Here is a 17,802-nt window from a genome sequence, read left to right as displayed (position 1 = left end):
TTCCCCCCCGGACGGGGATTTGGAGCCCAAAAAGCCAGACATGTCCGGGAAAATCCGGACGTATGGTAACCCTAAATTACTGTTAACTTTTATATTTGGAAGGATGAAAAAAACCCACCCTGTAAATAGATACGAACAAACTGATACAAACCTTCCAGACACAAGCATAGAGAGTTTATCAATAGGTGTTTTGCCTTGCATTGCATAACAATGCTCCTTCTCCAAAGTAACCACTTCTGCATCACAACACAAGACAATCTTCCTAAAAACAGTCAAGGAGATTCCCAGAGGCTGAAAAAGAGAACTGTAGAGTTCCTGGAATTCTTTTTCAAAGGAAACACTCCGAACTTGGTAAGTAACATAAATAAATTGTATGAAGCATATCACAAAGAGGACAAAATTCCAGGAGAATATATCAGCAGCACATATATCCAGCCAAGCCCATACAGAAGAGCAGAGAAAGCCCAGTCCAAGCAAACTGAAGACGTACATTAGCCCAAAGAATCCACTTCCTCCCATGAAGCCAACAACAAATAGAATACTAGCTAGATGGTAGATAGATCCTTCTGGCTCTTGCTTCCAGGCTACACAGGTAGGATGTGCATATATCAAGCTCTCCCAAAAACTTTCATTTTCTCCCATGGCTGAAATAATTATTTGGTTCAGTTTAAGTTCTCTCTGCCTTCTAAAACTTTATTTATACAGGTACAGGTAGAGGGGTCCATTGCTTTTTCATCTTTGTAGCCATTGGTAACTGATCACCATAATCCCAGGCTCTTCTATTTTAAGCATCTAGGAAGTTAGTGTTCTCAGAAGTCCATGTTCTTTCTCACCGGCTCACGTATCCTTCCGATTTGGTTGGATCCATAACATGATCTGATCTGGCCAAGTGAAGAAAAGAGAGGAGCATTTATACAAACATTTGCATAAGTTAGCTCAGACAAGATTTCACAGATTTTAATGCCAGAAATGGGCACTATGTTCATCTAATCTGACCTCTTACATAATACAAGTCACAGAATTTCACCAAGTGACTCCAGCATCAAGCTCATCATAACTTCTGGCTTAAAGACTTCAAGTGAGGGGGAACTCCATCCTAGATAACTTATTCTAATGGTTAATTACTCTCACTGTTAAAAATATGCATACCTTATTTCTAGCCCCCCCCCCCCCAAAAAATAAAATAAAATAAATAAATATTTCCTTGTCTTAGATCTCTTTCTTAATAACATATTGTCAGTAGGTCTGTCAAGTGATTAAAAAAAATTATTGTGATTAATCGCACTGTTAAACAATAATAGAATACTATTTATTTAAATATTTTTGGATGTTTTCTACATTTTCAAATATATTGATTTCAATTGCAACACAGAATACAAAGTGTACAGTGTTCATTTTATATTTATTACCAATATTTGCACTGTAAAAAACAAACGAAATAATATTTTTCAATTAACCTAATACAAGTACTGTAGTGCAGTCTCTTTAGCATGACAGTTGAACTTAGAAATGTAGAATTATGTACAAAAAAAGCTGCAATCAAAAATAAAACAATGTAAAACTTCAGAGCCTACAAGTCCACTCAGTCCTATTTTTTGTTCAGCCAATCGCTCAGACAAACAAGTTTCTTTACATATGCAGGAGATAATGCTGCCCACTTCTTGTTCACAATGTCACCTGAAAGTGAAAACAGGCATTCGCATGGCATTGCTGTAGCTGGCGTTGCAAGATAATTATGTGCCAGATGCACTAAAGATTCATATGTCCCTTCATTCTTCAACAACCATTCCAGGGGACTTGCGTCCATGCTGATGATGGGTTCTGCTCAATAACAATCCAAAGCAGTGAGGACCGACCCATGTTCATTTTCATTATGTGAGTCAGATGCCAGCAGCAGAAGGTTGATTTTCTTTTTTGGTGGTTCGGGTTCTGTAGTTTCTGCCTCAGAGTGCTGCTCTTTTAAGACTTCTGAAAGTATGCCCCACACCTTATCTCTCTCAGATTTTGGAAAGCATTTCAGATTCTTAAATCTTGGGTTGAGTGCTGTAGCTATCTTTAGAAATCTTACATTGGTACCTTCTTTGCATTTTGTCTGCAGTGAAAGTGTTCTTAAAATGAGCAGCATGTGTTGGGTCATCATCCAAGACTGCTATAACATGAAATATATGGCAGAATGCAGGTAAAACAGAACAGTGAACAGACAATTCTCCCCCCAGGAGTTCAGTCACAAATGTAATTAACACTTTTTTTTTTTTTAACAAGTGTCATCAACATGGAAGCATGTCCTCTGGAATGGTGGCCGAAGCATGAAGGGCCATACGAATGTTTAGCATATCTGGCACATAAATACCTTGCAATGCCAGCTACAAAAGTGCCATGCAAATACCCTTTCTCACTTGCTGGTGACATTGTAAATAAGAAGAGGGCATTATCTCCTGTAAATGTAAACAAACTTGTTTGTCTTAGCAATTGACTGAACAAGAAGTAGGACTGAGTGGACTTGTAGTCTCTGAAATTTTACATTGTTTTGTTTTTGAGTGCAGTTATGTTAAAAAAAAAATCTACATTTGTAAATTACACTTTCACGACAAAGAGATTGCACTACAGTTCTTGTATAAGGTGAATTGAAAAATACTATTTCTTTATCATTTTTACAGTGCAAATATTTATAATCAAAAATATATACTTTGAAATCAATTCAACGCAGAATATATATGAAAATGTAGAAAAACATCCAAAAAATTTAATACATTTCAACTGGTATTCTATTAACAGTAAAATTAAAATAGATTAATTGCAATTAATTTTTTTGAGTTAATTGCATGAGTTAGCTGTGATTAATCAGCAGCCCTAATTGTCAGATTTTCAGCAATAGTCCTTTTAGGGCACTGAAGGAATGACAAGTTTGGCATGAAAGATGAGATCGGATTGATTCCTTACTCAAATTAATAAGAGATTGTGTGTGGTGGGGGTTATTTTATAGCTATGTCAATAGCCTTACTAATTATATGCCAACAATCAAGAACACTGCTTATTAATTTTTTTAACTATGTACCATGTATAAACAAAAAAGTCAAAATTTAAGGAGCAAAATTCAATATTGTAAGGATGATATCAGTGCAACACAAGTTTCATTAATACCAAAAATAGGAGGAAGTACCAAAATATTCTTGTTAATATTTTAATAGGATAATCAGTTGGGGTTGAATTTCAATTCAGATTTCCAAGTGTGTTCTATGTATCTATGGCCTCCCATCACTGCAGTACTGGTGATCCTCTAAGTATTTAGAAATAGAAATAAGAACAAAACTCCCCCAGTCCGTTGGAGCAATAGCTTGATTAATTTGTATTTTGGGGGATTTTGTTTACAGAGTATGAGAGAGGAGAACTGATTGAGAGAAAGCTAAGAAAAACAAATGAGTTTTACATTTAACCGTGAGATCTGGGGGGTCACTCTTATCTTTTGAGGGCAAGGGTTCCACAGGCTAGGTCCAGCTCCTGTGAAAGCTGTCTCCTGCTCTCATGAGCCTCCCTCTGTTGACTGGCAGTTTCATTGTTCCAACTGAATATCACTGCCCTGGGAAGTCATGTTGGCAGAGTGAGAGGCAATCTCTTGGATAGACAGGGCCAATCCAATGGAGGGCTTTGAAGATTAGGGCAGAGATCTAAACAGGACACTGTATTCTATGGGGAGCCAGTAGAGAGAGTAGAACACCACAGTGATGTGTTCATATTTAAGAAAATAAAACCCAATCATCCACATTGATGTTAAATAAGTTTTAACTTATGTGCACAGCATCTTTAGTTGACTTGCCTTAACTTTCTTGAATATTCCCATGTAGATTTGGCCCAATATTACACCACTATGTAAACATTGCTTCACCATGAAACCTCCCCTAAAATATTACTAACTTTACATTATACATAAACATGTAAAATTTCTTTACTATATGGCCAACAGAAATATGTTCTAGTGTACATTCTGTGTCCTGAGACATCTGAAAGGGCACATTTAATAAGTGTAACATAATAAACTAATGTGATTCATAAAATGTTGAAAATCGATAGTATGACTAATGCAAGTCCTAATATCTGGTATCACTTAACAAATAGTGCTAATATTTCTACTATTATTCCATCAAAAGCAGAGTATTGATAAGTTTGACTTATATTCAAACCCTATCAAATCTCACATCAAGTAGTAACTTTTTAAATGAGGCCTATAAATACCAAAAGAATGGCGCTACCAGTTGGGAAGGCCCTCCTGTAAACAACATGTGTTGAGGCAGATCTGCTGGAAATGGAACTTGGGGAGGAGGGAATGTCTGTTGGCAGCCAAGCGGGTAGATCCAAGGAACATGCTACATCAGTGGTTCTCAAACTTTTATTTTTTTCACAGACCACTTGAAAATTGCTGAGGGTCTCGGTGGACCACTTAATGATCTTTCCAAAGGTTGTTTGTACCGTTAGCTAACTATTGTAAAGTGCTTTGGATAAAAGCGCTATAAAAACAAACAAACCTTTCATAATTAACTTTTTTTGTTCTATAAATAAAAAGCACACAACTCATATTTTAATATCAGTAGTCTTACCTTTCTAATGCAATGGACGTGCCCTCTCTCCCCCCATCGCGGCAGCCCCTGAGCTGGGGCTGGGAAGGAGGCGGATATCCCCCACCACAGCAGCCACAGAGCTGGGGCTGGGAAGGAGGGAAGTCTTTTCCCAGCAGCCGCAGCCCTAGAGCTAGGGAAAGTCGTCTCTTTCTCTTGCCACTGCAGCCCTGCACGTCCCAAATTCCCCCCCCCCTCTCTTCTCCCCCCACTGCCCCCTCCCACCTACCCCCTCTGCCCCCCCCCCAAGGCCAGCTTACATGTGCATCTTCTCCAGGGCCCAGGCACCTGATTAGTGGAGCCACGCCTGTGCCTCCTCTAATTAGGTGGGTGGCCCTTCATTTTCTTGTGTGCGGCCGCCCAGGCATGCACCTTAGAGGGAACTATCCACGGACCACCTGAATAGAGCTCACAGACCACAGTTTGAGAACCTCTGCACTAGATGGCATGATTCTCTGGTGTAGGGAGTTCAACTCTGACAATCTCACAGAGGTAAATGCTGGTTCATGCCAGAATTAACAACCTGCAGAGAAGGTCTGAATATGCAGCCAGGGGATCTGATCCAAAGCCCACTGAAGTAAATGGAAAGACTCTCATTCACTTCAATGCACTCTGGATCATGCCCATAGCAAGGGAAACAGTAGCAGCATAAGAACTGCTGGTGTAAAAAATGGTGGAGCTTTCCAGTCACACACGAAGTCTTCAAGCATGTTCGGGGGGGGAGGAGGGCGGGGATCTCCAGCCTACTTGCATAATGTCGGACCTATGGCTAGCCACCATCTCCGCCTCACTGAGTGGATGACCCTACGGAGATACTAGAAATGTTCCCTTCCTAGGAAGGGCATGATCTAGCTTTTTTTGTTTGCTTTTTTTTTTTTATTTTACAAATAACTTTTCCCAACATGGTAAGGATTGCTTCTTAATATTTGAAATTTTATTGGCACAAACTAGGTCACATGCTTCTGTACTCTCTGAAGTCAATGGCAAAGCATCTACTGACTTCTGGGGTAAAGGATCTGGCCCTGAATGAGTCAATATGGAACATAAGCGTAGTGCAGGGTGTTCCTTTTTCATCACATGTAAAATGACACTTTTCAGCAATGACATGCAAAAAATCTGTCAAGTAGAAGTAAAGCCGCACAGTTTAAGGGTGCCTCTGTATACAAAGGAACTTGCTCTTGTACTACAAGCATGACAATATAGAAAGAATTTCTCAAAAGCAACCACAAAGAGAACAGTGTGTAACAAAGCTTTAGAGTTATAGCCTACATGTTATAATATACACGATGCTGTTTAACACTTTCAGGATTCATTTTGCACATTCTGATTTATTCCCAGGAAAAGCCACTGAATATCTGAGCTCTGTGAGATCACCAGAATTTAAAAACAATGGCTTCTGTGTCAGATTTTAAAACAAAATATACTTATCCAAAAGGAGCCTAGCATCAGTAGGAAGTGTAAAATCAAAATTCATCAGTGATGTAATTAAAAGTGAAAAATACCCAACTTTAAATGTCAGTTCCACTGCTGTTTTACTAGGAAAAAGAGAAACCTATTGCAAATACTAGATTTCTTGGGACATCGAATGGAACTGATTTTTCCAGGAACCACTGAAGTCAATACTTAGAGGAAGTGCTACTGGTGTGCTGAGTGGATCCAGCAGTTCAGAAGTACCACCCTTGAAATGACAATTCATAGAGGTGCATGGAATATATCACAATAGCACATTTATTAGCTGCTGAGCTTTAATTCCTTTAGTTTACTAAAAAAGGAACATTAGCTGCAGGATTCCAAGACATGGCTGCTAAAATGGTGAAATCTAGAAGAGCTGAGAGAAATATAGTGGGGCAGTACTGATGAGAAGTTTTGGAGGTCTGGCCCTCTCTGAGTCCTAAGATCTGCAAGAGTGTGCGTGTGTGTGGTGGTGGTGGGGTACGATCTTTTTTCCACAGCACGCTGGTTTTTTTTGGTGTGTGTGTTAAAAGGGGGGAGCCATGTGGCACTATTGGATCCTAAATCCTGTAGAAGAGATATCCTAGAGCTTTAAGATGAGCCATTCTCCAAATTCTGTTCTCAGTCACACTAGTGTAAATCTTGGGGTCAATGGAGTTACTACAGAAATATAACTAAATGCAGATTTTGGCACTTTTACCAAGTGAGTTGATAAGAGTAATCTCTGCTACAAATAAAAATTCTTAAGTTAATTAGATGGAGAGATCATTAGGCACTACAAGTAGAGTCAAAATATAGGATTGTTGAACTCAAAGAAACAGAATTGACAGAAGCACATGGCTATGGAGTCTTCTATTCTGAAATTCTTTGGCAGTGCAGTGAGAATGCTGCTAGTCAACTGCAGAACAAGTGATTTTTTAAAGGATTTTTTTAAGACAACCTGGTCCTATGTTGTTTTTTACTTTACTTTTGATAACACAGATATTTCTAGCTTAGTGTCAACGATACCCCGTCTACCAATTGTCAAATTAATACAATACCAATTCCTATGAAGTAAACTGCTGCGTTTTGAATGAGATTGTGGTCAAAATATTATGGGGGACTCTGCCTGTATGATGTAAATAAGGTCATCGATTGGTACTACTACTTAGTTCACACAACATGGAGCATTTATTATGTTATGCAACGGAAACTGACACAATGCAGCCATAGAATTCCAGTGGTTTGGAAGGCCAATACCAGTTAACTCAAAGCTTTTGTAACTCCTGTAAACACAGATTGGTCTATCTTTTAATGAACCTAAGCCAAAATCTCTAAAGTAAAGCAGTACATTGTCAAGACATAGAACTATACATGGGGATATCAAGATTAATACACAGGGCCAAACACCACAAATCCAGTGTCACTTGTACTATCTTGATAAAGTTCCTGACCTTAAATTCCTTAGTCTTAGGCTAGGTCTACACTACCCACCTGAATCGGCGGGTAGAAATCGATCTCTCAGGGATTGAATTATCGCGTCTCGTCGGGACGTGACAATCGATCCCCGAATCGACGCTCTTACTCCACCAGCGGAGGTGGGAGTAAGTGCCGTTGACGGGGAGCCGCGGAGTCGATTTTGCTACCGTCCTCACAGGGGTAAGTCGGCTCCGATAGGTCGAATTCAGCTACGCTATTCACGTAGCTGAATTTACGTATCTTAAATCGACCCCCCCTGTAGTGAAGACCTGCCCTTGAAGGGTTACTGAAGTCAATAGAGTTTCCTCCTGTAAGAGGGGTTCGGACTCACCCCTGCGGCGCCTCCTGCTGGTCGTCCAGGGAATTAGCTCACCAGCCTCTGGAGCACCCTTTGCAGGCCGGTGATCTGCCTGTCCTCTTCTGGCGCCCGTGTCCCTCCCAGGACCCGGTGCCCCTATTACTGGGATGCTGCCCCCTGGCAGTACCCCACAGATCTGGGTCTCCCCGCCCTGGGGAACCTCCACCCACTATCCCCACCTTGCCTCAGCACTAGGCCACTGCCAGTCACCAACTAGCTCCCGCTCCCTGGGGCAGACTCATCACTGGCAAGGAGGGTTTGGACCTGCTGCCTTGGCCTAACCCTGGGCTGCCCTTTGCAACCCCAGTACCCCTTGGTCCAATACTAGGCCGCAGCCTGGGTCTTCCCAGGCTGGAGCTCCCCAGGCTGGAGCTCCCCAGCTCCTCGGCCTTTCCCCAGCCCTGCTCCACTACAGATACCCTACGTCTAGCTCCCTGAGCCAGGCCCTTCCCTCCCTGAATGCAGAAACTCTGCCTGAGCTCCTGGCTCCCTGCTTTTATACAGGCCACCTGGGCTCTGATTAGGGTGTGGCCCAGCTGCAGCAACTTCCCCCAATCAGCCAGGGTTTTACCTTGCCCAGCCCCAGCCCTCTGCAGGGCTTTTCCAACCTCTCAGGGCAGGAGCGGGTGTCCACCCCGCTACACCTCCTATTTCAGTTTGACTAAAAATGTTTATGAAAATGTTCCACAAAATGACAAGCATTTAAAATACTTCAACCTTATGAAGTCCCTCAAAACATCTCTCTTCTGCACGGTCAATTCACTTCCTATTTATACCAGGGTTTAGTTTACCAACTTATCAAATGGCATCACAAACTCATAAGAGGTAAATAACTGATTCTTGGTGCAGCTAGTTGTGGAACCCACAAGAGGAGAGGCAATTCTTGAGTTAGTTTTAAGTGCAGCACAAGATCTGAGGTGAATATAGCTAGACTGCTTGGTAATACTAACCATAATATAATTAAATTTAAAATCCCTCTGGCAGGGAAAAACACCACAGCAGCCCAACACTGTAACATTTAATTTCAGAAAGGGGGATGACACAAAAATGAGGATGTTAGTTAAAACAGAAATTAAAAGGTACAGTGCCAAAAGTGAAATCCCTGGAAACTTTTTAAAGACACCATAATAGAGGCTCAACTTAAATGTATACCCCTAAATTAAAAAACATAGTAAGAGAACCAAAAAAGGTCCACCTTGGCTAGACAACAAAGTAAAAGAAGCAGTGCGAGACAAAAAGACATTCTTTAAAAAGTGGAAGTTAAATCCTAGTGAGGAAAATAGAAAGGAGCATAAACTCTGGCAAATGAGTGTAAAAATATAATTAAGAAGGCTAAAAAAGAATTTGAAGAACAGGTAGCCAAAGACTCAAAAAGAAAAGGCAAACATTTTTTTAAGTCCTGTATATACTCGGTCATTGGCTCGTTCGTTTATAAGCCGACCCCCACCCCCCCCAAGATGGTTAGGTAAAAATAGCAAAAATTTTAAGACCCTTTCATAAGCCGACCCTATATTTCAGGGGTTGGCAAACTTTGGCTCCTGGCCCGTTAGGGTAAGCCTCTAGCGGGCCTTGACGTTTTGTTTACCTGGAGCGTTCACAGGCATGGAGCCCCTCAGGTCCCAGTGGCTGCGGTTTGCCGTGCAGGAGTTCCACAGCTCCCATTGGCTGGGAACAGCAAACCGCGGCCACTGGGAGGTGAGGGGCTCCATTCCTGTGAACGCTCCAGGTAAACAAAATGTCCCGACCTGCCAGCAGCTTACTCTGACAGGCCGTGAGCCAAAGTTTGCCAACCTCTGCTATATTTTAAAAGCTGGCATCACAAGAAACACTCAAAAGTTTTGCTAGAATTATTTTAATGTAATCTAATGAAAAAAATATAAGTTATAATAATAATAACTGAACAAATATGTATTCACCTTCAAAATTACAGTCAATATTTAAAATCTGTAAATGGATGTTTAAAATAAGTAACTTAGAACAATATGAGACTTTAAAAAGTCTTAAAATCCTTCAAAGTCTGAATCAGTCTCTGATTCACCAAACAGTTCATTAAACTTGGCTTCAGTCACAGCTACAGCTGCATTGTCATCGTAGATGTCGGCAGTGTCGTCTTCAGACTCAGATTCCTTCTCATCATCAGCCTCTGTTGTGTCATCATCAAATATGGCATCATCTTCTGACCCATCAAGTGTGTTGCTGATACAGCATTTCCTAAATGATTTTTCTACATTTCTGAGGGAATGGACACCCACTGGGCGACCTTGATTGATTTCAGGCTTCATAAGATTCCTGCTTTTTGTCAACTTGGCCATGCCTGAGCACATCCATTCAGACCACATTTTGCATAGCCTGTCTTTAAAGGGGTTGTTCAGGCAGACATCAAGTGGTTGTAGAACTCAAGTTAAGCCTCCAGGTATTACAGCCAAAGTAGTTTTCATATTTTTGGCCACATTTTTCACCTCATCCATCTTGTGTGCCATGAACATGTCCCAAACGAGCATAGCGGGTTTCTTGAAAAGTGCTTCTGGTCTCTTATTCCACACTTTTTCCAGCTATTCAATAGTCCCACTTTCATCCATCCATCTCTTTTCATGTGCACATACGATGACACCAGCAGGAACTTTCATGTTTTTTCTTTTAAAAATAACAACAGGAGGGAGCTTTGATCCATTTACCAAACATGATAAAACCACCGTAAAATGGATTTTTTCATGGCCAGTGGTTTAATTAAAACTGTTTTTTCACCAACACCGGTTACTGTTCTGTTGCTCAGGAGATCGAATGTCATCGGTGTTTCATCCATATTTCCTATTTGTGACAGTTCAAATGCATATTCCTTTAAATATTTTATAATAAACCTTTGGAAAGATTCGATTTTTTTCTTCCAGCTCTCTCAGCAGCTTTTGCGCTATCTTTGTTCGCTGATGAAGACAGAGACCATGACGATTCATGAACTGAGTACACCAACCTGCTGATGCGACAAACATTGACGGCTTTACTGACTTGTATTGTCATCTTTCGACATTTGCAGAGCATGCAGACGAATTCCAGTTCTGGTGACAATGTACCCATTTTGTCAACATTCAACAACGCAATTATTGAGATCTTTCTCTAGCTCAGGAAATGAAGTGCACCTCGTTGGACATTTTTTCTTGCTTCTTGGCATGTCTTTTGGTGTTTTATTTTTTCGCCATTCTCTTACTTGCTTCTCATTGATACAGAATTCACGAGAAGCGGCACAATTATTGTTTGCTTCTGCATATTCAACAACTTTAAATTTGAACACTGCATGATAAGCAGATCTTTTTCTATTGATTTCATCCTTGTTCATTTTAAATACTAGTATGAAAATAGATTATTATTGTAGTTATAGATTTTGTAGGACTTTATACAGGAATGTCACCTGCTTTATCACTATCAAATTATTATTGTTGTTTATTTCAAAGCAGCCCTGTAGATTGGCATGTCTGTGGGGATAACAGGCTATTTCAATTTTATTAGAGATTCCATCGATTCTGCACATTATATTTTCATATTGGCTCAAGACTTATGAGGTCCAATGGTAGAAATGCATGAAGAGATCAAATTACACAGTAGCGGACTGACACCAGTGCTATAGTACTATCATTCATTGTATTTTTCTGATTGGATTGTAAGGCATAGCATTTTGTGAAATGCATGGGTCAAATGTCATGCAGATTTGCAGCACTGGGAACGGCGAGCCGCGGCCACAGGGAGCTGAGGGGCTCCATGCCTGCAGATGCTCCAAGTAAACAAAACGACAATGTATTAGATATTCAATTAAATGATTCCATAGAATTTAAAATCATCAAATTTTGGTGTAGATCCATTTATAAGCCGACCCCCCCTCTTTGATGCATCACTTTTTTTCAAAAAATATTCAGCTTATGAACGAATATATACAATACATCAGAAGCAGGAAGCCTTCTAAACAACCAGCCACTGGACGATCGAGATTCTAAAGGCGCACTCTAGGACAATAAGGCAATTGCGGAGAAACTAAATGAATTCTTTGCCTTGGTCTTCACAGCTGAGGATGTGAAGGAAATTCCCAAACCTGAGCCATTCTTTTTAGGTGACAAATCTGAGTAACTGTCACAGATTGAGGTGTCATTAGAGGAGGTTTTGGAACAATCGATAAACTAAACAGTAATAAGTCACTAGGACCAGCTGGTATTCACCCAAGAGTTCTGAAGGAACTCAAATATGAAATAGGTTACAAACTACAGTTAGTAGTTCTGCAATCATTTAAATCGGTTTCTGTACCAAATGACTGGAGGATAGCTAATGTGACGCCAATTTTTAAAAAAGGCTCCAGAGGTGATCCTAGCAATTACAGGCCAGTAAGCCTGACTTCAGTACCGGGCAAACTCATTGAAACTATAGTAAAGAACAAAATTGTCAGACACATAGATGAACATACATGTATTGGGAAAGAGTTAACTTGGTTTTTGTAAAGGGAAATCATGCCTCACCAATCTACTAGAATTCTTTGAGAGGGTCAACAAGCACGTGGACAGGGGGGATCCAGTGGATATAGTGTACTTAGATTTTCAGAAAGCCTTTGACAAGGTCCCTCACCAAAGGCTCTTAAGCAAAGTAAGCAGTCATGGAATAAGAAGGAAGGTACTCTCATGGATTGGTAACTGGTTAAAAGATAGGAAACAAAGAGTAGGAATAAATGGTCAGGTTTTGGAATGGAGAGAGGTAAATAGTGGTGTCCCACAAGGGGCTGTACTGGGCCCAGTCCTATTCAACATATTCATAAATGATCTGGAAAAAGGAGTAAGCAGTGACGTGGCAAAATTTGCAGATGATACAAAACTACTCAAGATAGTTAAGTCAGAAGCAGGCTGAGAAGAGCTACAAAAGGATCTCACAAAACTGGGTGACCAGGCAACAAAGTGGCAGATGAAATTCAATGTTGATAAATGAAAAGTAATGCATATTGGAAAACATAATCAACTATACATATGAAATGATGTGGTCTAAATTAGCTATTACCACTCAAGAAAGAGACCTTGCAGTCATTGTGGATAGTTCTCTGAAAACATCCACTCAATATGCAGCAGTGTTCAAAAAAGGGAAAAATGTTGGGGAATCATTAAGAAAGGGATAGATAATAAGAAAGATAACATCATATTGCTGCTGTATAAATCCATGGTACGCCCACATCTTGAATTCTGCAGGCAGATGTGGTCGCCCCATCTCAAAAAACATATATAGGAATTGGAAAAGTTTCAGAAAAGGGCAACAAAAATGATTAGGGACATGGAACGGCTGTCATATGAGGAGTGATTAATGAGACTGGAAAAGAGACAACTAAGGGGTGATATGATAGAGATCTATAAAATCATGACTGGTGTGGAGAAAGTAAATAAGGAAGTGTTATTTACTCCTTCTCAGAACATGACTGGTGTGGAGAAAACACTTGCTTATTTCCTATTTACTCCATCTCATAATACAAGAACTAGGGGTCACCAAATTAAATGAATAGGCAGCAGGTTTAAAACAAACAAAAAGGAAGTTCCACACACAACGCACAGTCAACCTGTGGAACTCATTGCCAGAGGATGTTGTGAAGGCCAAGACAATAACAGGGTTCAAAAAAAGAACTAGATAAATTCATGGAGGATAGGTCCATCAGTGGCTATTAGCCAGGATGGAGAGGGATGGTGTCCCTAGCCTCTGTTTGCCAGAAGCTGGGAATGGGTGATAGGGGATGGATCACTTGATGATTACCTGTTCTGTTCCTTCCCTCTTGGGCACCTGGCATTGGCCACTGTTGAAAGACAGGATACTGGGCTAGGTGGACCTTTGGTCTGACCCAGTATGGTCGTTCTTATGTATACCACCATGGAAATGGAACCCATTTTCTCAGGAAGATTTATAGGCTCCAAGACCATGGAAAAAAATCTCTGCATTTATAGCTGGATATGTTCACAATGAACCCAGTCCTCCAAAACCTACCACATGCAAAATTCTCATTGACTTCAATGGGAATTCTGCACAGAGAGAGCTTGCAGGATCAGGCCCCATAATCAGAGTTGCTTCTGCTATTATTTTGGGAGAAATATTCCTGGGAGGCCAAGAATTGTTGGTAAGTTTTGCCACAAGGGTATTGAGACTAATGGAACAAAGTACTTGACAGAGCAGAGCAAACAGTGTGTGTGTTCCTTGATATTTCCTTACTTGACAGTTCCTCTAGGTCAGGGGCGGACAACTTTTTGGCCTGAGGGCCGCATCGGATTTCGGAAATTGTATGGAGGGCCGGTTAGGGGACGGGGTTGTGGCCCAGCCCCCACCTTTTATCTGCCCCCTCCCCGGGACTCCTGCCCCATCCAAGCCCCCACATTCCCTGACACCCACCCCCCGGACCCTTGTCCCAGCCTCCTCCCCACACTCCCTGTCCCCTGACCGACCCCAGAATCCCTGCCCCTGACTGCTCCCCGCCGCCCCATCCAACCCCTCCTCTCATTCCTGACGCCCCCCCCCCCGGGACCCCTGCCCCATCCATCCACCCCTTCTCTCTGTCCCCCGACTACTCCCCGCCAGCCCATCCAACCCCCCCCTCATTCCTCACTGCCCCCCCAACCATCCCTTCTCCCTTTCCCCTGACTGCCTCTGGAATCCCTGCCCCTGATTGCCCCCTGCCAGCCCATCCAACCCCTCCTCTCATTCCTGACTGCCCTCACCGGTACCCCTGCCCCCATTCAACCCCCTTGTTCTCCACCCTCTGACTGCCCCGACCCCTGCCCACCCCACTGAATGCCTTTGCCCTTTATCCAACCCCCCTGCTCCCTGCCCCCTTACTGCGCTGCCTGGAGCACCAGTGGCTGGCGGCACTAAAGCCGCACCGCCCGGCTGGAGCCAGCCACTGCACAGCACAGATCACTGGGTCAGGCCAGGCTCTGCAGCTGCACTGCCCCAGAAGCTTGCAGCCCCGCTGCCCAGAGCATTGCGCTGGCGGCGGGGGAGGGGGAACAGCAGGGGAGGGGCCAGGGACTAGCCTCCCGGGCCAGGAGCTCAGGGGCTGGGCAGGAGGGTCCCGCGGGCTGGATGTGGCTCGCAGGATGTGGCTTGCCCACCTCTGCTCTAGGTGCAGGACATACAGCTCCAAGGGCTATACAATGGCCACTATACAGACACCATTCAGTTTATCCTCAGTACAGGGAAATCAGTGCTATTAATTGCAAAGCTTCTGCCATTTAGTACAACTCTAACAAGTGCCTAGTACTAGTTTATCCAATTTTATAAATACATCGGAACACCACAATTTCACTGAGATTTTTCCATTCTCGTAGTCAAAACTTCCATTAGAAGATGAACTTTTGGTTTAATAATAAACAAAATATTCAAGATTTGATTTCCTAAGTATGAAAAGTTTAGTTTAAGGGTTCATGTTGCTTCCTGTGAAGTAAATAGCAAAATTTCCATGTCTTCAATAGAACCAGATCAGTTAGTGAGAAATCAACATATCCGACATAAGAGCTGTGATCACATAGCACAACAGTATTTTTTAAAAACAAACAACAGTATTTCTGCAGGTACTGAACTGGCTTCGTGGACGTGTTTTGAGGAGGGCTTTAAGAAATAATTAAAATCAGAAAATAAAACCCTTATTAAAAATTAATACTTAGAATGGCAATATTCCATTAATTCTCCCCCAAAACAAGGAAATATTAAGCCAAAATTGTGATACAGGCTATACTAATATGCGTTCATATCAAAAATTAATCAGCTAAAATGTAAATTTTATTTGAAACAACCATATCCAGAAAAGTGTGTGTTTGGGGAGAGGGATGTTCCCTGTACATTGCAGAGTCCATACAGAACATTTATTGCTTATGTAAATTACTGTTTTCATAACAGTATTATATCACCATATATTTGTCACTGAATACTTTAGCTGTGGTATACTTTGAATAGTAATTATTCACCTGCATAGAACACTGGGAACACTAATTTCTGAAAAACTTAAGGTGTGATCTGTTTGCTCTTCTAATACTTCAGTCCTTTCAATTAAGTCAAGAAGCAAAGCGATAGCACACTGTGCTTATTCAGGCTTCAAGCAAACTGCCCTTTAGTTGGAGCATATTAAGTATTCAGAGGGAAAGATCTGTGGGTTTCTGCACTAGTTAAAACTGCATGTGTTGGCTGGATTTAGCTCTCACTTATACCCTTCATTTATATTTTGCATTTCTCTCAGTTTGAACAAATCAATCAACTCAGCTTCACTTTTGTTTATGTCAGTTTCATTTCAGACCCTTAGTGCATTTAAGTTTGTGTTTTAAACACTGCTTGTTTGCTTAAGAGCAAATGTTTTCACTGGATTTGTAATAGTTGTGGAAACACTTCCACTAGTGGCAAGCTTTATAAAAGCTTGTTTTTACAAAATTTAACCTGTTTCAAGTTTAAGTTGCCCTTTTCTGTGTATGTAGGTCAACTTTTCTGAGGGAAAAAAAATATATTATAGCAGAATGTCAGAAGTGTACTACAGCAACCACTGGCAGAATAGTTTAAATAGTCATAGTTATACAAGTTCCTAAACAAACATGTGAGTATTTAGATGTACTCTGGCTCAGGACTCTCAATTCACTGAGCTTAGTTGAATTTGTATGTGCAACAAGATCAAGGATACTATTTTTAATTGTATCATTCCTCTAACTTGTTAAACTGCCACAGCATTTTAAAAAAATGAGTATAGAATAATTTATTTAAGGTTTATCAAAAGTGTCACCATGTACAGTGAAAGCTTTTGATATTACAAATATTTTGTCTTCAATATTTTAACAATTTACTGTAGTTTAACATTTTAGGTAAGTTACAATAATTGAATAATTGCTTCTTTATTACTGTAAAACATACCAGACAATAACCCATATTAGAGATATCTAAATATTTTATTTTAAACATCATTATAGTTTCTTTTCCAATTTGGATGGAGACTAATAACCCATAGAAAACACATAGTTCTCTTGTAGAAATCTGAGTTATAAACAATAGGTTAGTTGGCATCTTTTTTTTAGATCAGGGGGAACATTGTGCATGAAGCCTATTGGCACAGAATGAAACAATTCAGATCTTTTGTTTTCAAGTATGGTGGATTACTTGCACTTGGGGAAGCTTGAATAAAATTCACATATGTTAAACATGATTAATACTGTGTTGGTCAAACAACGTAATGATTTGGATTTATTGCATTTTGCAAAGAAAACAGTAATGTGAAATCAAACGTTATTCCTGTTTACACATTACAGCTTTTAAACTGTTTTAAAGGAATCTACTAAGCAGCGACAGTGCATATTTTCTCAGTGATTACCGCTGTGTTAATGAACTGCACTTGAACCTTGCAAACACAGTTCAGTTTAAAATTAATTAGTTTGTATTAAAAAAAATTAATGGAGATATCCTATCGCCTAGAACTGGAAGGGACCTTGAAAGGTGATCAAGTCCAGCCCCCTGCCTTCACTAGCAGGACCAAGTACTGATTTTTGCCCCAGATCCCTAAGTGGCCCCCCTCAAGGATTGAACTCCCAACCCTTGGTTTAGCAGGCCAATGCTCAAACCACTGAGCTATCCCTAGCCATATGAGCTCCCCCTGGCAATGCTAAAATTCGTGCATCAACAAAGGAAGTGCATGCAGCATGGTTGGTTATTTCCAAACCAAGAAGTAAACACTGAGATTAGGTTTCAGAGTAACAGCCGTGTTAGTCTGTATCCGCAAAAAGAAGAACAGGAGTACTTGTGGCACCTTAGAGACTAACAAATTTATTAGACCATAAGCTTTCATGGACTACAGCCCACTTCTTCGGATGCATATAGAATGGAACATATATTAGGGTTACCATATTTTGTGCCTCCGGAAGGAGGACACTCCACGGGGCCCCGGCCCCGCCCCCC

General features: G+C 41.0%; 1 protein-coding gene across 3 annotated transcripts in view; it reads right to left on the bottom strand.

Annotated features, from left to right (window-relative positions):
* Positions 1 to 17,802, bottom strand: part of POPDC3 (popeye domain containing 3) — a 29,959-nt gene that overhangs the window by 3,625 nt on the left and 8,532 nt on the right. For all 3 annotated transcript variants that reach the window (XM_034765966.1, XM_034765964.1, XM_034765965.1), the window contains exon 2: positions 152 to 881. In XM_034765966.1, the coding sequence (XP_034621857.1) occupies positions 152 to 642 (491 nt within the window). In that variant the 5' untranslated portion in view covers positions 643 to 881. The remainder of the gene's footprint in view (positions 1 to 151; positions 882 to 17,802) is intronic.

Source organism: Trachemys scripta, chromosome 3 (assembly GCF_013100865.1).
Source record: "Trachemys scripta elegans isolate TJP31775 chromosome 3, CAS_Tse_1.0, whole genome shotgun sequence".
NCBI classification, from domain to species: domain Eukaryota; kingdom Metazoa; phylum Chordata; order Testudines; family Emydidae; genus Trachemys; species Trachemys scripta.
The sequence above is the reverse complement of the archived record's forward strand: the minus strand, read 5'-3'. Positions and strand labels throughout refer to the sequence as shown.